At 59.9% G+C, this 27,937-nt stretch overlaps 1 protein-coding gene across 1 annotated transcript in view; it reads right to left on the reverse strand.

Moving 5' to 3' along the window:
• Positions 1 to 27,937, reverse strand: part of PHACTR3 (phosphatase and actin regulator 3) — a gene marked incomplete at its 5' end in the record, with an annotated part of 223,563 nt that overhangs the window by 72,782 nt on the left and 122,844 nt on the right. The window contains 3 exons of the mRNA XM_080812763.1: positions 8,119 to 8,301; positions 14,239 to 14,316; positions 17,700 to 17,861. Of these exons, the coding sequence (XP_080668889.1) occupies positions 8,119 to 8,301; positions 14,239 to 14,316; positions 17,700 to 17,861 (423 nt within the window). The remainder of the gene's footprint in view (positions 1 to 8,118; positions 8,302 to 14,238; positions 14,317 to 17,699; positions 17,862 to 27,937) is intronic.

A 27,937-nucleotide genomic window follows, 5' to 3' on the forward strand; every position in this document is an offset into this window, starting at 1 on the left:
TGACATCTGATGACAAACACCAAGAGTCCCTCGTGGGGTCCCTGTAAGTGTTAAACAGGAAGTAACGATGAGATGAGCAGCTCAGCAGCCACTGACTTTACGGGTCTGGTTTTCCACAGCCCCAGCCCCTGGCATGGAGGTACCAGCAGGTGGCACGGAGGCAGGGCGGTCCAGCGGTGAGGAAGAGGCAGCCTGCTCAGAGCCCTGTGCCCGTTCCCTCCCCTTCCTGCCGCTCCCCCCAAGCCTGTCCGCCTCTTGACCTTCTCCCAGCCCGTATTCACTTTTCCCTTTGTCCAGATCAAGTTCTCCCGATCATCACTACAGCACCCATCCCACGGACACCCCCCAGTCCTCTGCCCCTCTTCCTTTCCATTTAGCTCCCTGGTGAGGCCTCTGCCCCCCAGGTCCCGCCCCGTGAGTGCTGCAGGAGAAAGATGGTGGAGGAGCCCCAGTGTCCACCACCTCTGACGGCCACTGTGGGGCTCAGCTCTGCCTCAGACTCCTCCCCCCAGCTCATCTCCCTCCCCCCAGGGGAAACTGAGGCCTTCAGTTGGGGGTGGGGCACACTTCTTGGCTGCCTGACTCAAACACAATGGTCCCTGAAACCCCATATTGCCTCCCTCCTCCCTGATGCAGGATCCCCTTTCCCACCCGAGATTCCCAGCACTCCCTGCCTTCTCAGAACACACCCGAGATGCCCAGTATGGTGCCTGCTATACATCTCACCTTATTTATTTTTAAAGACCAGCTGAGGAGGAGGACACAAACACTCATCAGAAACAGCTTGGTAGAGCGGGTCCTAAAGTCACAGTGAGGGGTTCATCCGTCAGGGAGGGTCCAGAAGGGAGGGGCGCTGTCCACGGTGCTGAATACACAGCCCTGGCCTGATCCCTGCCCTCCGAAAACTTCCAAACTTCACAAGGGGACACTGCACATTCCACGGGTCCGATGTCACTACCACTTCTGTCTTTTAACTCTCCATGGCTGACTCCGTGGCTGGGACACTCTCGTGCCACAACACGGATAGGCCAGTTTCCGGGCTCTGGGGGTCTGGACAAGGTGAGCAGTGTATGACCTGGCCCCACGGGCTCCCTTGGCTGTGCTGCCGAGGACAAGGTCAACAGGAGGACTGGGCAGCCTAGGTCAGGGTCTGCACACCTGCGCCAGCCAGGGCAGGTCCACTTGGTATGTCTCAGCTGTCCTCAGTTCAACACGTTCCTCTTTAGCTTCCAGACACCTGCCCCAGGTCCCTCCCGTCACACTGACCACGCCTGCTCAGCCTCTCACCAGCACCACATAGGCTGCCCAGGACCCAGCCCTCAGTCCACAGCTCTAACTCTCCCAACCTGTCCTCTGGCTTCAGAATCGATCCCATCTTCCTGTCAACCCTTGACCTTCCCTCCAAGCTCCAGACTCGTACATTATCAACCACCGTGACATCTCCATCTAGAGGTCAGAAAGACAAAATGAAACATTCCCAAACCCACCTCTTGATTTCCCAGGGGAAAGCCCTCCCGAGGCTTCCCCTCTCTCCACTCACCCATCCATCATCCATCCACCCATCTTGCAAATGTCCTGAAACATTTGCAATTAACATCTGCAATCCTGAAACAATTATGGGGTCCAGGCAGCCTTCCAGGAGCCACAGACACAGCGCTAAAGCAGACAGATCCTTCACCAGGCTTCCTACATACCAGCTGAGCAGCCCCATTGGACACCCAATGCCTTGGCCCTTGTATGTAATTCACAGATAAATCCTGGCTGGTCTACTTCCAAAATAACTCCCAGCCATGCCCACTTTTCCTCCCTGTGCAAGCTTCCACAACCTCTGCCCGGACCGCAGCAATGGTCTCCAGGGCTCTTTTCCTTCCTGCTATGCACCCTGACCCAAATCCATTCTTGAAACCAGGGGTTGGTAAACTTTTTCCATAAAGGGTTTTGCAGGCCAGAGTGTCTCTGTTGGTGCAGCAGAGTCCAGAAGGCTGACCAGTTCGAACAGCAAAACTCCCCTGCCTGTGCCCAGAGTGGGTATGTGTCATCAATAGAACCTTCTGAGATGCTGGACCGGTTTCCTCCCTGTCCCTTTCAGTAGGCCACCAGCCATGTGTGGCCAATGAGCAACTGACAAGTGGCCAGTGTGACTGGGAAGCTGATTTTTTTTTTTTGTTTCATTTAGTTTTAATTAATTTAAGTAGTCATGCAGCCACTGAGTACTGCGCTGCACAGGGCAGCTGCAGACTTCTGGGAGGGAGTCAATGGTCACAGCCCATACCCCCTCAACCAGACAGAGACTGCAGGGTAAGCTTCTAACAGCTCTATGGCAGTCCTCCCTCCCCACCAGCCCAAGGTGACATGCAGGTCCCCCCACTTCCGCTCGGAGAGCCCCGGGACCCAATCCACCAGCAGGTCTCACCAAAATCCCCTCCAGCATCTTCCCACAGAACTCATCCAAGCCGATCACACACGGTCCCCTATGTCCCTGCTCTGTCTGGGGCTCCCCAGGCTGGGAAAGAGACGCTCCAACACCTTCTTCAGCCTACACCTTCCTCTACAGTTCATGTGAGTGTGCAGCCACCGTTATAGTCCGCAATCTTGTTGAAATCGGAACATTAAATGAGAATTTAAACGTTAAGTCAGAATCCGTTAAAGTCTTCGTTGCTAGGTTAGGGGAAAAAAAATGAAGACAATGTCCACTTTCCCACCTTCCCGCATTTGGGATCCTGCCCCGGGGCTGTTCGTGCACGCTCCCGCCAGCAGAGGTCGCTGCTCACCAGCTGAGCCCTCAACCAGCGCTCCCGCGTCATCCTGCAAACCTTGGCTGGATGAATGGGACAGAAGCTGAGCCAAGTTTGCACACCCGGGACTTACTAGCACATTTCACGAAATATTCCATTACTTCCCTGTGCCCCCCACGTAATTTCTTAGGCAGCGTCTGATAAACTTTTTGTTGATGTCCGGGGACAGAGTCCGTATTTTAGGCTTGGCAGGACAAGAGACGAGAGAATTGCATGGACACTAGGCTCCACCCTGCCCGTCAGCCTGGGAGTGCTGTCCGGGTGGTGGGCATCCTTTGAGCCCATCTGTCACCCGCTAGAGACATTCCAAGACCAGGAGTGACCAGTGTGACAGAAAGGTCCTGGTGGGCTTGGGGACAGCTACTGTGTCCAGTTCCATTGCACCCTAATGACACCTGGCATGTCCTCGGTCTCAGCTGGACAGCTGGCCATGATGGGCTGAGCCCAGATTCTGAGCAGTGGGGAAGTGTGGCCACCAGTCAGGGAGAGGAGCTCTCCGCTTGAACTCTGGGTTTACGGTGGTGGCACAGTCCAGCGCGCCGTCAGACACCAGTAGCAGCTGGATCCGACCTAGAGCCTGCACGTCACCGCCCCACCTCTACTTCAGAAAAAACCCGCACTCCTGAACATTCCAGAAGTGGGCTGAAGGTGTATCCCCTGCTTGTCGCTAGTTCGGGCTGCAGAATGTCATGGCTGAAAGCATGTCTGGGGATCAAGCTCCAGCTGGCCACTTCCGGGCTCTGTGGTCTTGGATGAACAACAATGTCTCTGGGCCTCTGCTTTCTCAGCTTAAGGAAAAAAAAAAAAAAAAGCCGGGTTGTTAAGAAAATATAATGAACAAAGTACATCCTTTCTGAATGCCATCCTTTCTAAATGCCACTTTCCTTTTTTAATTAGTGCACTCACAGGCACGCCAGAGCTCAGCCCCTGCCCAGCAACAGAAACACGGAACAGTCACCCGTCCCGTTCAAAGCCAAAACAACAGATCCTTCTCGGGTTTTTTAGGAAATGCTACGTTGCTGCTGTAACACCATCCGCATAAAACCAAGAAAAGCAAAATCACCCCAAATACAAGGGTCCAAAGTCAACCCAAACCACCAAACTCAAACTGAGGGTCAAAGAAAACAATGGTCAGAATCTTTGTGACGTTTGGAGGGAACCCCCACCGCTCCCCTCGGAACCCGCGCAGCAGCTGGTGGCACGGGAAAACCACAGACCCAGCTGGGGTGTTTCCACCCGGCCAAGGAGTGCTGTCTCCGAAGCTGGGAGCTTCTTGACACACATGTGGTCCTTCCCCCTCCCCCGCAAAGTCTGCAGAAGTCCGCTGCTTCAAAAAAAAAAAAAAAAAAAGCTAACCCTCCCGGACACAGTGAACAGCACAGAAGTCCCCAGGGGGTTCCTGGGGACACAAGGTCATCCCATTCTGGGCCGCTGGACATTTCCATGAACTTCCTGCATCCAAGAAGAGAGCCCAGGCCCTGCCCTGGGTTCGAGCTCTGCGCTGCTACAGTTGCTGCTGAATCCAGGTTTCTCTGTGAGGCATCACTGACAGCACAGAGGATCGGGCCACAAGCAGGTGGCTCTGTCGGGTGCTGACACGAAGGGGACAAGACTTGGCGTGGGGACGAGACTGACAGGTGAACAGAGTCAGATCACAGCCGCCTGCCCACCCGGGCTCTGCCCCAGGCCCTGCAGACCTGGGACCCCATCGCGCCTTAACTACAGCAGCCGCCCTTATCTGTGGGAGACATGTTCCAGGACCTCCTGGATGCCTAGAACCACAGGGAACGCCGAGCCAGACAGGTCCCGGGTCTTCTCCTCCAGATGCCTGTCGGATACGTGCAATTCACAGCCCAGGGAGAGATCCACAATAACTCGCAGAACAGAACCGTGATAACCACGACCTGTAAAAAAGGTTCTGTGAACGTGGTCGCTCTCTCAAAAGATCTCACTGGGCTGTGCTCACCCTTCTTGTGACAGGTGAGGATCTGAGCCGATGTGAGGAGATGTGGTGAGGGGAAGGCCGCGGGCCTGGGACCGAACACGAGGTCACCGTTGACTGTCTGATGGCGTGTCAGGAGGCAATGCATCTGCTTCCAGACAGCGGCTCACGGTGGAGAGCTGAAGCCACAGAAAGCGAGGCCACGGATAGAGGCAGGGGCCACTGCATTCACCACGTAAGGACGTCCCGTGGCAGCTCAGGGGTGGCTCCACAGATCAGGTTCTTGACCTTCACAGGATGGGCCGGGCAAGGGCAGACAGGTGAGGCTGTGCAGGGGTACGGCCCGTGGCCACGACTGCACGGGAACACCAGCCCTGGGGTGGGTGGGGGGTGACACCGATGGTTGGAAAGAAGCCAACTGCGCATGAAGATTTGGGTGAAATCTCCTTATTTTCAAATGCTGACTTGCAATTTTTTAAGCAGTGAGTTTAAAGTCTGTTAGATTTTAACGTACTCCCTCCCCGAAGGGCTTTGCTCAAGGCCAGGCTTCTCCACAGAGACCTGGGGCCCCAGGGGCAGCCAGTGCTCCTAGAGCAGAGCTCCAGGCCCAAGGGCTGCTCGAGACCCCGGCGGTGACCGCCACCTCCTACGCGCCCCCTCCCCCCCCCCCCCACTGCTCAGTAGCAAAATGCAGGTAGACCCACACCCTCAGACCTGTGCAGGCAGCTGGGTCCTGTGTGCTACATGCGTTTGTCCCCGAGAGAGGCTTTTACTCTAAGGACAATGAGAACCATTACCAGCGGCAAGCACTTACGGAGTCCTTGGGGTGTGTCAGGACAGAGTCGGGATTCCTGGGGATTCCCTCATTTTAGCAACCCTGAGAGGTGGTGTGGTCTTGTCCTCATTTACAGTTGAGAACACAGGCTCAGAGAGGTTGAGTGACTTATCCACTGTCACACAGCCAAGCCGAGCGTTCAGCCACATCTCAAAGCCAGGTTGCTAGAAATCAAGCACGTTGCTCTGAGTTCCCTAATTCCATCCCCTGGTTACACGAGCTGGTGCGTCCGTAGTGCTTAGAACAGAACCCTGCATACAACCCGCCTCCTTCAGACATTTCGGGCTTTTCTCCATGTTCTGTACTTTGGTTTGCTGCATTTTCTGCTACATGAACTCATGTTTTTCATTGTAACTTCTCTATTAGGACACAAGCCTTTCACTACCCTCCACGAGAAACCCATTCGCCTCGAGCTAACGAGAGCAAACATCACTGCTGAGTTTTCCAGTGTTCTCCCCGTACCAATTACGTAAACTCTCCTGCCCCAGGGACTCAGGACCCCACAGAGGGCAGGAATGCGGAGTCCAGCGGCTGGAGGAGGCCCCATCGCCAGGGCCCCACACTGACCAGAGACGGTGGTCTCGCTCGCTCCCCAGGTGCTGGCCCACCCTGCAGCCCGGTGCCCTCCCACAGGGCAAATCTCCACTGGGCCTCCACCTCCCTCCCCGCCCCCTGGGTTCCAGCCACCGTCAGCCCCTCTCTCTCCATCCTACCCTGGTTCTGACCACACGCACCCACACTGCATTCTGTGGCAGTGCCCCGGTCTGCCCTGTTCCCCCGCCAACTGCAGCCCCCGAAACCCAGCCTGCGGGCTGCTTCTGGAGGGAAGACTTGCGGACAGAGCCCTGTGCCTGCGTTTGCAAGTCTTCTGTGGCCGCTCCTGGGCTACACGGAGGAGGGAGGCGGTTTCATCAGGAACCTGACACAAAGGGGACAGACACTTCAGTGGCCGCGTGCAGAAGCAGCTTGCGGACCCTGTTTCCAGTCTCTGCAAGGTTCCTCCCCTGCTCAGGGACGCTCTTTCCTGCCCCCTCTGCCCGGCCAATGCCTTTTCACCCCCAGCTCCCAGGCTCAGGGAGGAGCCCCGCGGGCACACCCACGGTCATGGACTTCGCTCAAGGGGGTCTGCAGGTTTGCTCACCTCCTCCCATCGCTCGGGGTCGGGTGGGGACGGGACCCAAACCCGTTCGCCATTATGACCCCCGACCGACAGCACATCCTACCTGGAAGAAAGTCCTTAATACGAACCTGTGCTCTCCACAGACCAACTCTGCTCTCAAGAACCCCATCTCTACACCAAGCGCGCAGAGAAAGGAGGCATGGGGGCTGGCGGGGTGTCGAGGGGACCGGGCCACGGAGGAGCGCCCCGCCCCAGCAGGGAACCGGCAGCAGCAGCCGGCAGAGCGGGAGGCTCTGTGGCCAAGGGCGGGGCTCGCCAGCCACCCCTCTGATGGAGTCTGGTGCCTGGGGACCCCGGGACAGTCCCAAAGGTCACAACCCTTCAGACCCCAAACTCCTACAACATCCCCAGGCTGGGGTGGAGCTGGAGAGACACAGGAACCCCCGGGAAAGGCAGAGCAGAGCTCTTGGCCGGGGTCCGCCGACCCTTGAGGGGTTCCGCCGGCCAGGGCCGTTTGGGAAACGCAGGGCCCTGGTGCCAGAGGAAGGCCGCAGGGAACGGACGCCCACCTGCCTCTGAAGCCCGAGAACCTGGAGGCGCGTCCAGCCAGCGCGGACTTGAGCCGCCCGCACGCGTGGAGACCAGGCCTGACGCATTCACAGCTGCCAACGTCAGGAGGGGAAAAGCCCCCCCCACCCACACCCAACACATTTTTCTATAAAAAACCCCGCTCCCGGGTCCGAAGAAGAGCGCCGGGTGTTTCAAAGCACCAGGGGCTCCCTGGGCGGGTCCGTATCTGGTGACCTCTCCACCTTCCTCTCCTCCCCACCTGCTCCCTCAGCCGGCGCCTGTCGGCCCACCGTCCCCGGCGAGGACCCGGTGCGACTTCTCTTACCTTCAAACAACCCTCAACAGGAACCACCGCCTTCCCCACCTCTTGTAGGCTGGAAGGGGGGCTCCGAGCAGCACCCCAGCGTGCCCCACGGAGGCGAGCGGCAAGAGAGGCATCTGGCACCCCAGCAACATCGCCAGGCCCCAGGCGCCGTGGGGCGGGCACGGAGGACAGGCGCGGCCGGGGAGGCCGCCCCTGCGGAGGACTTGGGCCACAAGGGAGGTCCCTCTTCCTCAACCTGCCCCACGGCCTGGGGCTCAACTACGATGCTCCCACTGAGCCCTGGGTCCCTTGGAGAGAATTTTCCTGTTCTGAAGCTCCCAGAGGCATGCAACCCTGTCCCAGGAAGAGTGAAACGGGGAGGCCCCCTGTGAACGTCTCCAGGCACCTACAACCTGCTGACTGTGCCAGGCTCGCGAACACCAGGAGAGAAAAATGCTCCGACGAGGGTTGAAACGCAACCGCAGGAGCCGAGAACGCTGCCCCCGGGGGCCCCCCGACTGCAGCTCGGCCTGGCGCGGTCGTGGCTAGTACCTGTGTCGTCACAATGGGAGTCCAAGGACAGCGGCTCGTCCAGGGATGAGGCGTCCGTCCCCGTGGCCAGAGGACTTCCGGGCGGGGCTTCATCGGAAGTCAGCGTCTCCTGCTTGGGGGTGGAGGGTTCGCTCTGTGCGGCCCGGGGCCCTCCGTCGGGGCTGCAGGCTTTGCTTTCAGCATCTGCAAGGAAATCCAGCCATCAGCCGAGCCCCCATCTCCCCCCCTACGTGCCTTCATCCGTGCGGGGGTTCTTCCTGGGAAGACTGGCACCCCAGGCCCTGGCATGGTACCCCCGTCTCTTCCCCACACCTGCCCGGACTCCCTCTCCACATCCGGGCTTCCTAAGGAGCCCCAGGCACTGCCGCACCCCAGCCCCCCAGCCTCTGTCCACTGCCTGCCCGGGGGAGACTGGCCATAGCCCCTATCCATATCGGTACCCCCGCGGTACCCCTCGTTCCCATGCTGGCCTCTGCCCTCTGGTTTGCTTTGGCCAACGGGGCCTCGAAGCAGCAGTGACTTCAGAAGTGCTCGCACACCCCCGCAATCGAGCCCCCGCCTGTCCTCGCTGCCGGGACGCGCCAGGCCAGCGGGCTAGGGACAAAAGGCAGATGTACAAAACGGGGCTGCTCCCGTCCAGCCAGCAGAGACCAGCCCCCGACGGGACGACACCCACCGACGGCTGTCTGCCCCGAGGAGCTACGGGGGTTACAGAACATTCTCGTGGCTACAGGTGACCGGTCCACTTCCGTGCCCACTGTTCCACATCGGTCCCCAGCACACAAACCGCTGTCACCCACGGTACGCCCAGGCCTGCCTCCGCCCCAGGAAGGCAGCGGGGAATAAGAGTCGATCCCTGCCCCCCGCTGGCTCACGCTCCGAGGCACTGAAAGCCCAGGACTGAAGCCGGTCAGAGCAGGGCGTCCGTAAGTGCAGACAGGAGGCCTCCTAAGAAACGACCCCAGGCTTCCGGCAGGAGTGAAGGGAGGCTCAGTGCCTCCCCTTGCTGGGACCCAGTTGCTGGAGCCCTTGAGGGTGTGGCCTGGGACGGAGGGTTCACCTCCAGCCCCCGACTTAACGAGGGGCGTGGTGCTCAGGGACACGCTGCGTCCAGTCCCACGGCCACCAGATGGCAGGTCCGGGCTTAGAAACAGCCAGCAAACGATAACCACTTTCGAGACGCAGAGCAGACTGGGCACGGAACCCCGCACACCCCTCAGATGCCACATGGCGTGCACGAGGCCACCCTGCGCAGAGCGGCACTGTGGGGTCACGAGCCTGGCCCAGGACCACCACCTCCCATCACTGTGGGGCCTGGGGCCGGGGGCCGACCTCAGATCAGCGCTCCCTTCACCCCAGCCAGTCTCAACCCCCACCCGCTGCCTTCCGGGCCTCCAACAACGTCCCTTTTACCCCCAGAGTGGCACAAGAAGGAGAAAGTCCCGCTCCCCACGCGTCCCGTCCCGTGGTAGGCCCCTCCAGCTTCCGCTTCCTCAACTCGGAAAAGATGGGGAGAATGACGTCACTGCGGGCTTCACAGCACCCATGTGGGGATTAAGTGGGTGAGTCTACAAAGCACCCCGGCAGAAAGGACGCTCTGTGCCTGCCACGACCCTAACTGCCGCTGATGAGCGCCGATGGACGGACTGCCCGGGCCCCAGGCTGGGGGCAGGCGCCCAGGTGAGAGCAACGGGCTTCCCCTGCAGAGCCCTCACTGCACCCAGGACGTGGGCCCAGCCCACGCACGTGACCCTGCAGGGACGGGAGCGGCCGCCATGGCCCAGCACCTCCTCCCCTCGAGGCCACAGCCCGCTCCCCAGGAAGGGCAGAAATGTCAGCCAGGCCAGAAGTCTGTAGATCTGCGGCTGGGAAGGGCTCATCTCTGCAGCCGTGTCCCCTGACCAGAGGGTCCAGGTGAGGGCTCTGCAACCTTTCCCAAAAAAAGAGCAGAAGGCTAGTATTTTAGACTTTGTGGCCCACATGCCATCTGGCCCCCAAATTGAAAGTCTTCAATTTTTTTATTTTTACAAAAAGCACTTTAAGTTTAAAAACCTTGACTCAGCCCAAGGGCCTTCCAAAAACTGGTCCCGGGCCAGGTCTGGCCTGCAGACTCGCAGCCACGGTTCGCCGACCAACCCCGACCCAGGAAAAGATGCCGACGCCAGCTGGGAGAACACAGCCAGGGGACACGATGAAAGGTCACGGAGCTCAAGCTCGAAACCGGGCTTCCTCCCCCACTCGCTCAGGACTGGTTTCCACGTCCTCGACACACGGCCGGGACGGGCTCTGCCATCAGCTTACAGGGTCATTGGCACAGAGGCCGGCCAGCACGGACGGCAAGCTGTGCCCCGCCAGAGGCCCAGCACGGGCACCCCACAAGCACCGAGTCAGACGTATGCACACCTTTGCCAGGCAAGGCTGGAACCCGCCGTTTAGAGAGGCAGACTCCCAGTCTTATGAAGGACAGGCCATCTCCTGCCAGTGACAGACACTGCGGTTTGTGCCAGTGACCGCCCCCCTCCCCGCCATCGTCATCACCAACCAGACAGCGGTCAGAACGTTGAATCGGGAAGGCCCACGGGTCCGCACCTGCCGCCGGCCCAGCAGTCTCTAGCACACAGGCCATGGCAGCGTCCCCCACGTGCGCCCAGCTTGGGGCACCTGTGGGACGCTTCTGGACCGTGCTCAGAGCTCCCGTTCACAATCCTGTTCAATGAAAAGTTACGGTTCCCAAAATAGCGCTGCTGGCAGGGCCGTTGCTAAGGAACGCCGGCTGGGACGGGGGGAGTTGTGGGTGGCTGTCCCCTGGGCCTCACTGTTCAGCCAGCGCTCCCTCCCAGCCCGTTCTGTCAGATGCCCACCCTACCCGGAGTGCTGTGGGGGCACCCAGCGGAGCACCTGTGTTACACGGAGCAGCCTCGGCGCCCGGGACCGTCACTCGCAGGCACGCGCGCGCGCACGTGCTGCCCCCGGGGTCCCTGACACACAGAACCACACACGTGTGATTTGTCACTGCCCAATCCCCCCCCTTCCCCGCCAAGGAAGGAAACCTCGTGCCTCCCAGGTCACCGAACACAGCACCAGGGGGACAGCCATCTCCTCTTCCGTGGTAGGGGACGAAATTCCTTCAGTTAGGAGAAGGCCAAGCGCACACATGCAGGAAGACGGAGGAACGCGCAGGCCCCTTACTGGCTGCCTTCGGGCAAGGGACGGAATGGAGGGGCCTGGGGGGCGCTGGCTGGCCCCCACCCATCACTGAGGAGTCAGAGGAGTGTGACCAAAGCGGGGAAGATGGGCGTGGGGGGGGCACCTCCTTCCTCCCCACCCATGCCTGGTCCACCTCCCGTGTCTTTTAACAGCAGCCACGGGTCCCCCCCTAGATTCCAACAGACCACCAGGCTTTTCGGAACAAGAAGAGGGGTGGGTCAGGCTGGTTGAGATAATGCTCGGGCTCCTAGGATCAGACGACAACAGCCCCAGAGAGGGACACAGGCTCGCCCCCCGGGGCTCCCCCCTGCCTGGGAGCACCGCCCTGCTGCTTACTGCTTTGTGGGCCAACTCCCAGGGGCCAGGTGTGGGGTGCGAGCCGGGTGTGAGTTCGTTCTGGCCACGGAAGCTCAAGTGTGAGGTCTGGGGCACCTCTGCAGCGTCCCTGGTCACCCCCCCCACCCACCGGGGCCAGCAGGGCGCAGGCTCAGTGACACGGCCAGCGGCAAGGAGGCACTCGGACTGCAGGCACAGGCCTGGCCGAGACCAGGTGGTGGCCACTGAGGAGTCCTTCATCCAGACCCAGGATGGGGAATCACACCCCACCCCCACCCCAGACAGAGGCCCGCAGAGCGGAAGGGCTCACCGCTCTGCTCCCAGCCCAGAGCCCGGAGGGGGCCCACACCCCGACCAGGCATTCTTAGCCACCAGCGGGAACACTGGGACGAGCCAGGGCCGGCCTCCGCCCCCAGGCAAAAGGCGTTTTCTGAGCAGGGGCAGGGCAGAAACACCCCAGGGGGCTGCTGCCCCACATGGCCCCGGATCCCGCTGTCCCTGCCGCTCCGGGGCGGCACACGCAGGACAGAGGCCCGCAGAACAAGAACACGTCCCCCTCCTCTCCCTGACCCCAGGCCCCTTTCCGGAAGCACCCTTACCACCCTGCTAACAGGCCCCCCTTAGCGACGCCCCAGGCAGGCCCCCTGCAGACCCACTCGGCCCCACACCCTGCTCCGCCCTGGGCTTATCACCCACCAGGAGTGCAGGGAAGAGGCCAGGCTCTGTGGGACCTGCCCCCTCTCCAACCTCCCTGCACCTCGCCCACCTTCTCCCCTCCCACCGCTGGGCCCTGCTCCTGCTGCTGCTCGGGGCTGGATGATGGGCCCCACCCCCACCCTGCACTCTCCAGCTCTCCCCTTCTCAACCCTGGTGGCACAAGGCCGGAGGCAGCTAGGGAGGCTTATGAAGTACAGGTGCCTGCGTCCCACGCCCAGAGCCACTCGCTGGCGCGCGCCCCACCTAACAGTAATGAGCAGCGGGCTCTGAGAGCCAGGCCCGTTCTGATGTCCTGGGGTCCCACGGAGACATCACACCCTGCCCCCCAGGTCGGGTCAGGGCCTCGCGTCTTGTTCTCCGGGCGTGACACAGCTGGGCCGTGACTTTCTGTTGGCCTGTGGGGTTACTGACCGCGGCATCCGTCCAGGAGCGCATTTCCAACCCCTGAGGGAGGACGCTGTGTGTTGGACCCACCTGGCTCCCGGCTCATAATCACTTAGCGGGACACAGTGGGATCTAGCGTGGGGGTTGGCAAATGACACGCCGGGAGCCAAGGCCGGACATCGCCTGCTCCATGCGGCCCGTCCATCCTTCAGACGACATCTTTTAACGGGGCTCAGAGTTGAGGAAAAGCACAGCCCTCCTCTGCAAGGCCCCCCTTGCCTCTCTGACCGGAATCAAATCCACACCTTGGCTTCCTCTTCGTTCACTGGCCATAATAATTTCTATGACGGATGATAAAGAGGCCTTAATGCTGTTCTTAACGTCCCTTCCCCAAAGTCCGCAGGAAGGTCTGTTGGCGACATATTCAAAATGCGGGGTTTGGAGCTGCTTCGTCCCATCCCAACTAAAACAGTCCAGATGTCCATCAGCAACGACAGTCCCCCAAATCTGAGGGTCAGACATTCAACACCCGAGTGCCACAGCACCCGGGACCAAGCACCCCACTCACACACGAAGTTCCATCCCCCGGAGGAAGCGATCTCGGGGGCCGGTTTCCCAAGAACGTGGCATCATGAAGACCCATCCCTCTCTGCAGGTGAAGAGGAGAAATGAGGGCAGAGGCCGAGCCCGCTCCCACCGGGGTCCCCGGCTTCCTGAGGCCCCTTCCCAGTCCCGATGCCAGGACCAAGCCACAGAAACCCTGGGTACGGGGCCGGGAGCTCCACGTGCTCGCACAGCCTCGGGGAGCTGACTGCACGCGGCCAGGCCCCCGGTTGGGACGCAGGAGCTCCCGGCCACGGCGAGGTCTGCCGACACCTGTGTCTCCGCGAAGGACCACGCACGGAAGGTGTGCGTGAGGACCCGAGCCCTGTGGCTCGTCACCCCCGAGCGCGCGAGAACAGGCAGCAGCTCCAGAATGTCGTGAACGACCAGCCAGCGAGCACACGCCCCGTGGTGACACCTCCGGAGCCGTGTGGGCGGTGTCCGGGCCCTGGGCTGCGTGACCCCGGGGCGGGCCCCTCCAGACCCTCACGTTCCTCGTCTGCAGAGTGGGGTAAGCACCAGTGCGGGGGCAGGGGGCGCAGGGAAGGGATGGGACGGGTCAGCGCCCAGAACACCGTCGATGCTTCCCAAGGGTGACAGGGTACGAGAGGGCCGCGTGAGTCAGAACCACCTGCCCGAGTCGGGGATCGGGACGGAACTCGAAACAAAAGCCAACGCCACCAGCTCGGGGGAAGCAGGACGGAGGACGACGGCTCTCAGCTCCGTTCCGGGTGCAGAGGTGGCCCGGAATCTCAGGACGGGCCTGACAGGGAACGGCCCTGGGGAGGCCCCGCTGGCACTCAGCCCCCGCCTCTGGACCCCGGGCCCCCCGATAGCCGCTCCGCCCTCGACGGGCCTCCGGGCCCCACTTACCCCGCTCCATCATCTCCAGCAGACCCTTCTTGATGAGCTCCTCCCGACCTTGCCTGCCCGCCATCTTCTTCTCCAGCGCTGCACAACACACAAATGTGCCGGTGAGTCACCACGGGGCCTGCCTGCGCCTCCCACTTACAGCAGGGGACTGTGGGGTCGGGGGCCACTGGCAGGGGCCTTGTCCAGGAACTATGCTTTCCTACTATGCACTCTGCTGAGCATCGCACAGATGCCCCAAACTTGAGGCAGGGGGATCACTCTGCTGGACAATCTCCTTTCTCTGTCCAGGAACCGTGATCACAGAGGGCGTGTGGTCCCCCACGCGTGCAAGCACTCCGCCTGGTGAGGACGGCAGTGGGGGACGTGGAACAGAGCCAGCCCCTCCCGTCGGAGCTTGAAGACTAGCGGCAGAGGACAAACAGGTGATGGCAATGAAATTATGGATTTAGAAATACTTCCTGAGCATCTACTAAGTGCTAAGTGCTGAGCATGCACTGGCGAGTCCCTGGGGAGGAGAACCAATGCAGCCCCCCACTTCCCAGGGCTCCAGGAGGCTCTAGGAGGGAGCAGGCAGTGATAATGGGGCTGTTCTAATGATCAGAGCTAATAAAGCGTTTACTGAGCACCTACTTTGTGGCAGGCATAGGGGAGCAAGACAGGCACGGCCTCTACTTGGGGACACCAGACAATGAACATCTACAAATGAGCAAGGGGGATGACCCAGAACCCGAGGGACAAGGACAGGGTGTGGGGAGCCCTGGCTGGGCTGACAATCAGGGCTGGCTTCCCTGCGGGTGTTCGCGCTGAGAGCTGAGCACGAACAGGGAGGACCCAAACGTCGGGAAAAAGACATTTTCAGGCCAAGGGAACATAATGTCCTTTCTTAGTCCAATTTCCGGGTGCCGGAAGTATGCACAAAAATGAGAAACTGAGCCCTGACTTGGGAGGTGTACACAGAGCGCCTGCTGTCCGGTCTAGCAGACAGGGGTGAGGAGAACCGGAGTGGAGGTGAAGACCCGAGGGTCGCATGGTCTGGGGTCCTGGCCCACACACAGGACGTCACCCGCCCTGACTCCTGAGACTTCCAGTGACCCAAAGAGACCGCTGCGAGGGTCTGCTGTCCCCATCTCAGGGGACTGCCCCCCACCCCCCGCACCCAGAGCACATTCCAGCTCAGGGCCCACATCCCAGACCACAGCCTCTGGGAGCCGTCCTCGAAGTGCTGCCCCTGCTCGCCCTTCCCAAGCCACTGTGGGCTTGTTTGTCTCTTTAAATCACCTTTAGATGTGCGTCGTCTCATGCTAGCCAGCAACGCCCGTGAGGTCAATAATATACTGAATACACGGGAATAACCCCCCACGCTCGCGGGGAAGAATGATTTAGAATAAACGAGAGGCAGGGGCGCCTGGGGGGCTCAGTGGGTTAAGCCTCTGCCTTCGGCTCAGGTCATGGTCCCAGGGTCCTGGGATCGAGCCCCGCATCGGGCTCTCTGCTCAGCGAGGAGCCTGCTTCTCTTTCTCTCTGCCTGCCTCTCTGCCTACTTGTGATCCCTGCCTGTCAAATAAATAAATAAAGTCTTTTAAAAAAAAAAAGAATAAACGAAAGGCAGCCCTGATCCTCAGTTTTCCAAATGCCGGCTGCAGGCCCCCAGGGGGGGACCCCACAGGTGTTTACCTGCAGACCTCAGCCCACCTGCGGGGATCCCACAGCCTGTCACTCCCCCACAGCACGGGGCTCAGGGGGCCTGGCGTGTGGAGCACACAGACTGCACAGCTCAACCCTCCAATTCTACAGCCAAGAGCATATCAGGGGCTCCCGAGGTCACAGAGGTCACCGTGCTCTGGTGCCCTGTGCCTTCGCCAGCTCAGTACCTTTGCATGAACTATTCCCTCTGCTACAATGCTGTTCCCTGCTTTTCTCAAGGAGCCAATCACGCTTCGGATCAACAGTGCCTCCTCACCTGAGACTGCTCAGATCATCCAGCCCAGAACGAGGCCCAGCCCACTGCACCTCTCCCCAGCACCTGCTCAGCTCCTCCTCGGCCCCTCTGGGAGCCGTGACCTCTCCAGGGCTGGCGCACATGCCTGCTGGCCTGTTGCCCCTCTCGCCACTGGACAGACAGCGCTGAGTGCTCGGGTCCCCCATCCACTTGGTGCCTGGCACACAGCAGGCAGTCAGGACCCCTGCAGTAACCCTGCTCTGCCTTCACTCTCGACAAGGAGGACTGCTCAATCAGCCTCTTGGGGAGTTAAGAAATAATTTGTAAACTGTGTAACAAGTGTGAGTGGAGGGCCTGCTGCTCTCGGCAGCTCTCCCTACCCGCATCGGCTCTGTCTCCACGTCCTAGCAGCTCTGGAATCTGCAGGGCTCCAAGGATGGAAGGAGACCGGGGCCCTGGGGACCGCTAGAGACAGCAGCCGGAGACCAGCCCTTCCCAGGCTGTCCCCAAGGCCTCAACTAATCCCACGTGCACAGCTCCCTTGTTAATGGTTTCCAGCCATAGCTAACAAGCACGTGTTCAGCAGTGAGGCCCGGCGGGAGCTGAGATGCCGTCCCCCCTGGGGTTTGCTCCTCAGGGCACGGACCTCCCTCCCCTTCACCAAGGACACCCCGTCATCCAGGAATCAGATCTGAGCCAGGCTGCCAGGGGTCACGCCAGCCCGTGGGCCTGCTGGCTGCCTGCTCGCTGCTGGACCCTGGGCCGGGCTTCTCCCTCCAAGCCTAGGGCCCCTCCCCGAGGTGGGTGGGGTCCCGGGAAGGGCACTGGCCTGTGGGTGGTCCTCTGTGTTTACTAGGTCATTTACTTGCTATCACCGCCAGCTGTGTCATTGTCCCCACACCTGTCCTCCGTGGTCCAGTGCCCCGGCCACAGTTCCTGCTGTGGACGCTAGGGGGCAGGGGCAACGGTACAACCCGGCGCAACCCAACTTCCCACAGAGCCGGGACTGGCAGGGTGTGAGGATGCCGCCCGCGGTGAGTGAGGGAAGGAAGTTTCTGGGCCCTTTGCAGGGAGAGCGTTGGGGTGGGAGGGCCCGATAGCCGGCCTCTCTCTGCAGGAAGAGGTTAGGAGCCCGGAGCAGCTGGCTCTGGTTTCCAGGAAGAGCCAGGATGAGGGCCTCGACCCTCCCAGTCACCCAGGAGCCTCCTAGGGAGGGCAGGCCCCGGTGTTGTCAGAGCGTGGTCAGCAAGGACACTTGTCCCAACCCAGCCTCCCTGCCCCGGCCTGCAGGGACTCCGGGACTGCCGGTGACTTGTGTGCCCCGTGAGTCTGGGCGGTGAGGGGGGTGACAGGTGTGCCTGGAGCTGACCCGCCCCAGCCAGGAGGTGACCCGGCAAGGCTGAGCAGCTCCTGCCGTTGGGGCCCACGGAGCTCAGCCCGCCCTCCCGTGGGGGCTGGGGAGGCAACATCAGCACAGAGAAACACAGCAGCCGGGGCCCCGCTCCCTCTCCCCCACACTCACCGGACGTCGTCTGCTTCAGCTTTTCGTTTTTCTTCTTCCTCCATTTCCAGGGCTTGAAGATCCTGCCCAGGGTGGCCAGTCTGCTGTTCCTCCTCACCGGCGGGGTTCGGATCCCTGAGACCAGATGCTCGGAGCGCGCCGGGGGGGCCTGGTCCATCTCATCTGAAGGGGAACACCAAGGAGGGGCTCAAGTGGGGGGGGGTTGCTGAGGTGACTCCCCTCACCCAAGGGGCCACCAGTGACTCTCCAAAACCTGGGGCTCATTGCCATGGGTGAGCACCCACAGGTGATACATACTAGTGCCTGAATTCCTGTGCCCCCTTCTAGGGAAAGCCTCCCCCCTGGAACCCTTCTGTGGCCTGCCAGAAGCCCTCCCCCAAGTTTGCACTTGGCCACAGCAATCTGAAGACTTCTCAAATTCCCCATGAAATCTCTCCCACCCCAGGACCTTTGCTCATGCTATGCCCGTCACCTGTGCTGCTCTTCCCGGCTTCTTTGCCCTGTCAACTTCAGCCACTCTGCTAAATCTGACTTTCTCTACAAGGCTGCACCTTCTCCTGCCGCAGATAAGGTGCAGAGCTTTGTCTTCTGCTCCTGAAGCTACTTGTGCCAGCATCGAGGAGTCGCAATGGTCCCTGGGTGCCTGCCCTCCCACTCAGCTGTCAGCTCTCTGCCTTGACCCTCAGCACAGGCCTAGCCATGCTCCTCCCTGGAGAGCCATGGAAGGAGTCGGTCCATGAACAGGCCAAGGAAAGTAGCTCTCCTTTGGATCCTTGTTCAGAAAACTACGCTGTTTTCACGCTCCGTGGGACACATAGAGACGGACATCCGAGGACGCACGTGGTGCCGAGACTGGTATTATCAGCAGGCCACTGGCTAAGTCACTGATCATCCCTCCCATCTGTGACCCATGTATGGACATGGAAGGAAAGAAAGCAGAGAGGCCACCAGGACACGATCGATTGCCAGGTCAAAAAAATCACACGCAGGGACGCCTGGGTGACTCAGTGGGTTAAGCCTCTGCCTTCGGCTCAGGTCATGATCCCAGGGTCCTGGGATTGAGCCCCGCATCGGGCTCTCTGCTCGGCGGGGAGCCTGCTTCCTCTCTCTCTCTCTTTCTGCCTGCTTGTGATCTCTGTCAAATAAATAAATAAATCTTAAAAAAAAAAAAGAAAAGAAAAGAAAATCACACGCAGCATCACACAGCACACGCCAGCGACGTGCGTGAGGGGGTCATGCAGAGAACACGGCTGCGCGGAACACGTCTGCAGGGCCCTCAAGCCACAGGGGACACGCGCTCCTGGGGGCCTGGGAGAGAGGAAGACATGAGCTTCACGACTGGCCCTTCGGGAGTTTATGATGTGTTCACGTTTGAAGAAAGAAGATTCGTTAGAATGGAGAACAACACAGCGAACAAGACGGAGAAATCAGAGAACTGCGTGAGAGCCACCTGCGCCACCCCCGTGGCCCCCCAGACCCCATCCACGGGGTGTGGCTAAGGCCGCGCTCAGGCCAGGGCCCAAGAGGATGGAGAAAGGAGCTTCAGTTGCCCCAAACCCCTCCTGGCACAGGGAAGGGACCTTCCTTCTGGCAGGGACGAGGCTCCGAGTGCCCTAAGTTTCAACCTTTCCGTGTCCCTTGGGCGCATGTTCACACACCCGTCAGTGCTCCCCGGTGTGGCTACTGGCACATGTGCCCGACCTTGGCCTGGACACTCCGTGCAGACGTGTGCACACACACACACATGCACACACATGTTGCCCAGCACACACACTGCTCCCCACAGACAGGGCGGGGGGTTTCCACGGAGCCAAGAAGCCCCAGAGGGACCCGAAGCTCCCGGCAGAGCAGGGCTGGAATGAGGGGTCTCGGGAGGGTTGTCAGCAGAAGGAGGCCCCCCAGAGGGGCCAGGCCCTGTGACGGGCTGGTCGCCGTCAGATCTAGCCCTGTGCCCCACGTGACAGGGTCCCCAGGGACACACGACCCTGGGGAGCGGCAGTCAGATGATCCCCGAGGTCTGACACCTATCGGTAGCCCAAGGCTCATGGCAAGGCACCCGCAACTTTGGCCTCAGTTTCCATGTCTGTAAAATAAAGATAATGAACATCCCAGATGCCGCGTGTTGAAAGGAAGATTCAGGGTGACCACAGAGACTAGAAACTCAGGTAAACACATTCAACACAAAATTCACTGAGAATATGTTACAATCCCTGCGTAATAACATTGTCTACGTTCTAAGGCTCTGTAGACACGCTGGTTACCATACCATGCTGGCATGGGGGGTCTCCTGGTAGAAGGTTTCCTGGTGGTTTATATCATACAAGGAACACGAGAATGATGATGGGGTGAAAGTCAGTCCCGGCTTGTTCCGGGTCAGGGACCTGCTGACTTCCCTGACCTCCCCTCACAGTCAGTCTGTAAGATACAGACTCATCCACTGTACAGATGAGCACACTGAGGCTCAGCCGTGAGGCATCCTGCTGACTCACAGAGCGAGGAAATGCTGGAGGTCGGCATGACCTTGAGCAGTGTGATTCCAGAGACCCCCCTCCCTTGTATCTCTAATCTGCTTCTAGGGTGACCGTAAATTTGTGTCCAGAGCTGGACACAAATGGGGGAAGACACCAACAAAAGGCACAAACCAGGACTGTCCCAGCCCACCAGGGTGGGTGCCCACTCTCTCTAGCCGTTACTGTTGACTGTACGGCAGAGACCGTGTCCACGGCGGCAGACACAGCAACCCCGTGTGGAAGAACAAGCCTAGGGGGGACTCGTGGGAGAACGCAGCTTAGCTGAGCTCGTTTCCGTGTGTGTCCCCAGCACCCAGCAGCGGAGCAGGAAGCGCGGGGAGGGAGCAAGCGGGAGGAGCCCCAGGGCGTGGGTCGCAGACTCCTCCCACCACCGGCTCCCCAGCTCTGCACTCCAGGCCTCCGGGCGCAGGAAGCAGACTGTTCCCAGAGGCAGTTCATTCCGTGTTATTATCCTCTCCTTTCCTTTCCGCCCACAGAAGCGGCCAGAGCCACATGGCCCCGGAAGGCTGCTGTCCTGCAGGCATTTTGGCACAAGGGGGAGAGAACAGGCCATGTCCCCCCAAGCCTCCAGGCTGGTTGGAGGAAGAAGATGAAAGTCCCCGGAGAGGTGCCTGGGGACAATGGACTATTGTCATCACTTGGTTTATAGCTCACAAAAGATGGGGGGCAGTTACCAGAAACACAGAGCCCATAAGATGAGCATATGCAGAAATCCAGAGGAAGGGGGTTCTGGGCAGGCAGGACCATAGCACCCAGGGCTTAGAGACGCCACAAGGGCACAAGAGAAAGGCATACTTGGGGCTCTGAGCTTCCTAGCAGCCAAAGCAAAAAGGAGCAGCACACAGAGTAAACCACGAATCAGACCCCAAATCCCACCCCACTGGCTACCCACATCACCGGGACTCCGGTCCAGGCCACCAGCGGCTCCCCCCAGATGCCGCCACGGGTGTTCTAGCCAGCCCCCTCCCACAGTCCCCCCACCCCTTTAAAAACAGAATTCTAGTCACACCACTTTTCTGCACGTTCCCTGCCCTTTCCCTTCTCCTGTAGCACAAACAGCAGACCGATCGCCAAGCCAGGACAGCTCCCCACGTCTTCATTCCGCGCCCACCCACTCACCTCTGCCACCCTCTACCCCGTGACTTTATCATCGTCATCGCCGTGCAGTAACGTTTCTGGCGTGCTACGGAAACCGGTACGGTGCAGTCGTGCGGAACACAGGGGCTACGACCAGGAATCTGGGCTCACAGGGGGGCTCTGTCGCTCACAGATGGGAGTGGACGTGCTGACCCCATCTCCTCCCTGCACCCTCGCGCCTCCCTCGGCCTTGCTGGGGAACTGAGGGGGCCGTACTTCCCATGTCCTTGCCTGGGGCTTGGCCACATGGCTGGCTTGATTCCCTGCTCCCCCCACCGCACCTCTGTCCCTGGCGGCTGGAGCGCGTTCTCGGTCCTCACACACAGCCGGAGCACAGAAGGGGCCTACTCAGGGGCTTGAACCTGACCCAAAATTCGGAAAGAGCCCCTGAGGTCTCTTCATCTCCATTTACCAAGTATCCCACATGCTGGGCCAAGACAGACACCTTCATCTGAGCAACTCCTCGGGGGCCCTGCTGTCACCAGGGGAGCGAAGCCCAGGTGGCAACAGGCTCCAGCACCCCTCCCCCGCAACGCGGGAGGGATGCCCTCTCCCTGCCACCTCCCCCAGCGGGACTCAGGCCCAGGGACTGGCCCAAGGACAGAAATTTCAGAAGAGACGCCATAGCATCCACCGACGGAATTCTTTACCGGCACCTCGAGGGCAGAGGGGGCATCAGTGTGTCGCCGACTGTGTGCGTGGGGGTCCGTGGGAGCGAGAGGCGGGTGTGCGCCCTCCTGGGCACAGAGTGGCCCCCGCGCACTCGAGGGCACGCAGGCGTGGCTGGGGGCCAACGTGGCTGGGGCATGTCTGGAGCCAACGTGGCGGGCGGGCGTGTTCCCGCATGTGTGTGTCTGCAGAGGGCAGGCGGGGCTGGGTGGACGTGCGTGCCGACCCCGTGCCCCGCCCGTGAGTTCAGACGCCGTCTCCCTGGGGTTCGGGAGGAAGCCGTTCCCCGCGCCCGGAGGCTCCCAGAGGCGCAGACACGTTAGCAGATCCCTCCAGCCTCCGAGTGACACGGGCTGCGCCAGGGCCACCTTTGCCACCTGGGAAGCATTAGCAGTTAATTAACGGGAACTGTTTCCCCACAGCTGCACGAGGAAGTAAAACAGGCCGCCGCGGAGCAGGCAGGGGCCTCCCGGGGCTCCCGAAGGAGGGATGGGGCGGGTGGCCGGCGCCGCTGACACGAGACAGCTGGAGCTAAGGGGGCAGGCCCCAGCGCGCACCCCGGACGGCGCCAGCCCTCTCCTGGTCCCTGGTGCCCGACCCTGCCCACCTCCCCCCACCAGCAGATCCCACAGACCTGTGGCCCGGCGCTGTTCTAGAACGAGGCAGGGAAGGACGTCGATGCCCCCGTGACTGAGCTCACTGGGCTACCGGCTAACTGTCCTGCCTGGCCTGGGGTCAGCGCCTGTCCTCATGCCATCCCCTCCTTGCTTGCTCTGATGGCTCTTGGATGTCGTCCTGGGGCGTCCCGTTGATTGCGGGCGTCCGTCCTTCCCACCGGAACGAACAGGAGCTGTGGCCGTCTTGCTCACCACGAGCTCTGGGAGGTGGAGCCGCCGTGGCGGGAGCCTGGACCCGGCCCCCGTCCGTCTGACTCCAAAGTCCACTCCTTAGCGAGCTCCTGCTTCCTCACCTTCTATCTGCTGACCTCCCGTCTCTCTTCTTGCCTCCCCCTTTCCCCAAAACACAGCGGGAGGCAAGCCCCCCGCCCCCCGCTGATGCCCGGGCCGCCCACCACGTGGCTGGCCTCGTGGGGAAGGCAGTGCCCTCCGCGTGCAGCGATCCGGACGCCACCTTGGTCGTTGCCCTCACTCATCCGCAGGCTCGTCCGTCCGCTGTGGGCTGAGCCTGCCGGGGCCAGGGCCGCTCTGCGGGAAGCCGACTCGCTCACGGAGCAGAAGGAAGACACAAAGAAGGAAAGACTGAGGGAACTTCAGGTTACGGACCGACTCGTGTCAGAACTTGGCATGCCGACCGCCACAGCGGGGCCTCTGTCCTCCGTGAGCCTTCCTGGCCCCAAAGACTCCATCTCTCGATGCTCAGCAACCGCCTTCTGTGAGCCAAGCACCTGCCAGTGTGAGGCAGAATGAAGCCATGCTGGGCCCCCCTCCCCCCACCGCCGGCCCCGGGTGGGTCCGCCGACCACAGAGAAAACCACGATGCCTGGAATTAGCAGGAAGAACAAGTCGGGGGATGATACGTGCAAAGGACACAATTCTTCCTGCCTGGGGGGCCGGGGTGGGGGCAGTGAGAACTCAGAGGCCGCTGGGGGCCCAGGTAATACTTGATTTGGGCCTCGGAGTTTGACAAGGATTTGTAAATCCATTGACGTGGGACAGGACGTGGTATCTGGGCAGTGGGAATTAAAGCCGGGAAGCACGATCTGATGTCCCCGGTCCCTGAGGTTCCAAAGCAGCCCAGTAAAATCCCTACACAGAAAATCGAGGTCCACATGGAGATGCCAGCTTTCTACAGTGCCAGTTAGCGACCAACACCCACGCACGTGCGCGCGCGCAGACACACGCGTGCGGACACACACATGCACATGGACCACACACGCACGGACACAAGCACGCACGAACACACATACGTGTGGACACACACGCGCGTCCACGGGCACACACACATGCGGACACACGTGCGCTCATGGACACACACACACACACGGACACGCACAAGTACACCCACACGAGACTGGCACCAGCACCACCGGCCGCGCATAACAGGAAGAACGTGATCTCCAAGTAAGAAAGGCATCTTCTCGTTGGGAGTAGACTGATAAGAGAAGAAGTAACAATTCTGTCTCATCCTTGGTGTTCCTCTCTGCCCCGCGTGGGTCTGTGCACTTGAATCTGGGAGCCCTCAGCTGGAGCTCGGGGTTCCTGGAATGGGAGTGAGAGGGGAGGCTGCGGCCCAGCCAAGAAGAGTCGTGTGGGGCCGAGACCGAAGCCCTGAGGACGGGCAGTGGTTGAGGACGAGCAGTGGAAAGACCTCAAAAGTGCGGTGTGGATGGCCGGAGGCGGGGCCCAGGCTGCAGGCAGGGGGGCCCTTGGAGAAGGGATAGGCAGGGGAAGGGGGGCAGGCCCGCGCAGAAAGGAGGGAGGGACCCAGAGATGTTGTTGAGACAGAGTCGTCACCCGAGCCGGGAGAGCCATCAACACGGGACGTGAACACACGGGCAAGAATCCGGAAAACAGACGGGCCACAGCAACACCTCTGGGACACTTGCTGTGTTGTGTGACAAGCCCTGTCCCGAGCCCTACCATGAATGAGCTCATTCCATTCCTATCAAGCCCCTAGAAGGCAGGTCACTACTTCCATCGCCCCCATCACCGGGACACAAATGGAGACAGAGCGATGGGAAATCATTTCCCCAGGCTGCGCAGCGAAGGTGAGAGTCAGGACACCCACTGCTGAGACCCGCGCCCTATGCCCTGCATCAGACCACACGGAGGGGAGGATGACGTCCCCGCTAGGGGTACGGGCTGTGGGATGAAAACAGGCCTGGAGCTGAGACCATCACCAGAGCAGCACAGACAAAGGTCATGGCATCTAGCATCAAAGGCCACCGGCTTGTGTCCAGCCTGCAAAAGCTGTGGTTTGACATCTGTCTACAAAGAGGTGCCGGGTGTATTAAGTGACCCATCACCAGGATGGGTCCGAACCTCCTAAACCAAATTTTCAAAATGGACTTGAAGTCTCCCAGATGTGAAACTATGGCTGGTTTGACCTTCACTCCTCCTGGAAAATGCTCGAGTGACAGCTGAAGGGCAGGACATGTGGGGGATACTGAGCAGTACAGGCCGAAGCAGGACCACACCCGAACACCGTCCAGGAAGGAGGGAGGCACTCCGCGGCATCACGGCAGGGGTGGACGTGGGGACTGGCCACTGGGGTCAGCCGGTAGGGGCAGGGAGAAGGGTGAGTGTATTCAAAAGGGGGGGACCTGTAAGGGCCGGTGGCCGCCTTCCCGGAACTCCTGCAGACTTTCTCCACCGCTCTTCCAGCCTGCCCCTCAGAACCTGCAACCCAGCACAGCCCCTGGGGGGAAAGGCACAGCTTCCCCGGTGCAGAGGCCACGGGGCCCCCACGGCAGGGCTCCAGCCCTCTCCGGGCACCCCGCATACCTCCTGGCATGTGGAGTACGTGAAGGAGAGAGTGAATGCATGCCTCAACGCGAGGGCTGGATCCTGCCGTAGGAAAGCAGACGTGGGATCAGAATGCAGGTTATTGGTTATCAACAGCGACCCGAGTCACCTCTGCACCCCTTGACAGCGGGGGATAATTAAATTCCTAAGCAACGTCCAGGCTTCACGCTGCCGCACCCTGTCTCCCGGCTGCCACCACGGGCAGATGGCGTCCCCTTGCTGTGTTCTGCTCATCAGTCGAGGGCTAAGAAACACAAGAGCCTGGCTGAGCTTCAGGGAGAACGGCGGCCCCAGAATATCGTGAATCGAGTGGATGCTTAATTGTAGGAGAACGCGGTTTTGAACGCCCAAGGGGAGCCGCCAAATTCTTCAGCATGTCTGTTCCAAGCAAACCTCCCCAGGGGACAGGGACTGAATTTCCAGCCCCATTTGACATTAAAGAAGAGGAGGCTGGGGCGAGGAAGGGGGGCAGGGGGCGGGGGCGGGACCCATGTAAGAAAGTCACACAGCTGGTAAGCGGTGGGACTGGCCCGGGAGCCTAGGCTTTCCGACATAGAGCTCACCCGTGGGGACGTGACACAAGTGTTTCCCAATGCACGTTCCATGGAACCCTGGCACGGGAGGGGCTCTGTGGTTGAAGGCGGGTGGGAAAACACCGTGCATGCTGAAAGCCCTCCCTGAAGGACCACCACAGACTATCACAGCAAACAAATGCTCTGAGAAGTCCTGCAGTCAGCAACTCTATTCAGCTGCTTAGCCAGCTTTTCCCACACAGATGGATCAGGCCTGTTTACGCCTTGCTGCCCAGACAGCCATAAGCACACACAGGCTGGAGCGAGAATGGATTTGGAGCAGTAGAGGCGAGAGGAAGCAGTTTAAACGTACTCCCGCTAAGACGTGTACACGGCAAATTTATTTTTGGAATATAAATGTCTTGTCCCCAATATCTGTATTCCAAAGACAAAGGGGATCCTCTAAGACCTTCCCAGAAGTTGGGCCTCGAAGCTCCCCGTGTCTCCAAGTGTCCTCCAGCTGCCCGAGGCCCCTACACGGCAATGGTGCAAATATAAAGACCAGACAAAGAACCGTCTACATCCTGACACTCGTGGAGAAACCAAGGCATCATTCAAGCGGTTTCTTTCTTCCTCGCGTACGTTGTGGAAAAACCAGCCCGTCTGATGAGAAGGCCCATCTGTGTAGCGTCAACCCCATAATTCTGCCAATGGTCGCTGGTGTCTGCCAGACATATGGCCAGTTCTCCAAGTGAAAATCAGCTCAAATCTGTAAATCAAGCAGGTCTGGAAAGGCTGTGTGGAGTTTGGAACCAGGAATAAAAGCGCGAGGAGGATGGGATCAGGGAGGGAGAAGGGGCGGGTGGGAAAAGCACCTTGGTCGTCACCAGCTCTGGCGTTTGCCGGTGTTGGGCTCAGCAGGAAAGTCTGTATTTGCACATCAGCAAATGCTGACAGAAATTATTTAGCAAGAAGCCCACGGACTTTGCACAGACTAGGAGCTGCTTTTAGAGGCAGCCCCCTAAAGATCCTCTCCGACAGGGGAGAGGACAACGAGTGTTCCGGAGAGAGGATGAACCGTCAGACACGCACCAGGAGACACCAGCATCGTGCTGTGAGTCCAGACACACGATTCCGTCCGGCATCTTCAAAGCCCAGGTTCCCAGCCCGGACTTTCCAAACCGAAGTGTAAGAGGAGGTTCTTATACGCAAGTCCAAGCTAAGGGCAAATGTTAGTTTTTTAAAAATATGCATGTCTTAGCATTTTTCTGAGGAAATTAAACATGTTTAAATGCTGGGAATTGGCCAAAAAATTGGCTATATCTGAGCCAATAGATTTGTATTTTGAAAATGTGTCCCACGTTCATTTTGCTGAGGTCAGGGATGGACCAAAGTTCTCATATGTATCTCGCATCTATCTCCGGTGCCGTGGGTCACACATTCTGTGTTGTGACTGCCCAGCCACCGACGAAAGCAGCTGCAGACGGTGCCTAAGTTAATAGGCCTGATGGAGGCATCATACTCCATAGTGTATATGGACCACAGCTTCCTCATCCATTCGTCCATTGAAGGGCATCTTGGTTCTTTCCACAGTTTGGCGACCGTGGCCATTGCTGCTAGGAACATTGGGGTACAGATGGCCCTTCTTTTCACTCCATCTGTATCTTTGGGGTAAATACCCAGTCGTGCAATTGCAGGGTCATAGGGAAGCTCTGTTTTTAATTTCTTGAGGAATCTCCACAGTGTTCTCCAAAGTGGCTGCACCAACTTGCTTTAATGAAACTTTATTTATAAGAACCAGTGCAGGGCAGATTTGCTCTGTTTACCCACTGTTACCCAGCTCCTGCCATAGGCGGTCCCGTTGGAAATGTCTTCAGGGAAAAGGTACCCCGTGGGCGTTTGGA

The sequence above is a fragment of the Martes martes genome, assembly GCF_963455335.1.
Source record: "Martes martes genome assembly, chromosome: 9".
Lineage (NCBI taxonomy): Eukaryota > Metazoa > Chordata > Mammalia > Carnivora > Mustelidae > Martes > Martes martes.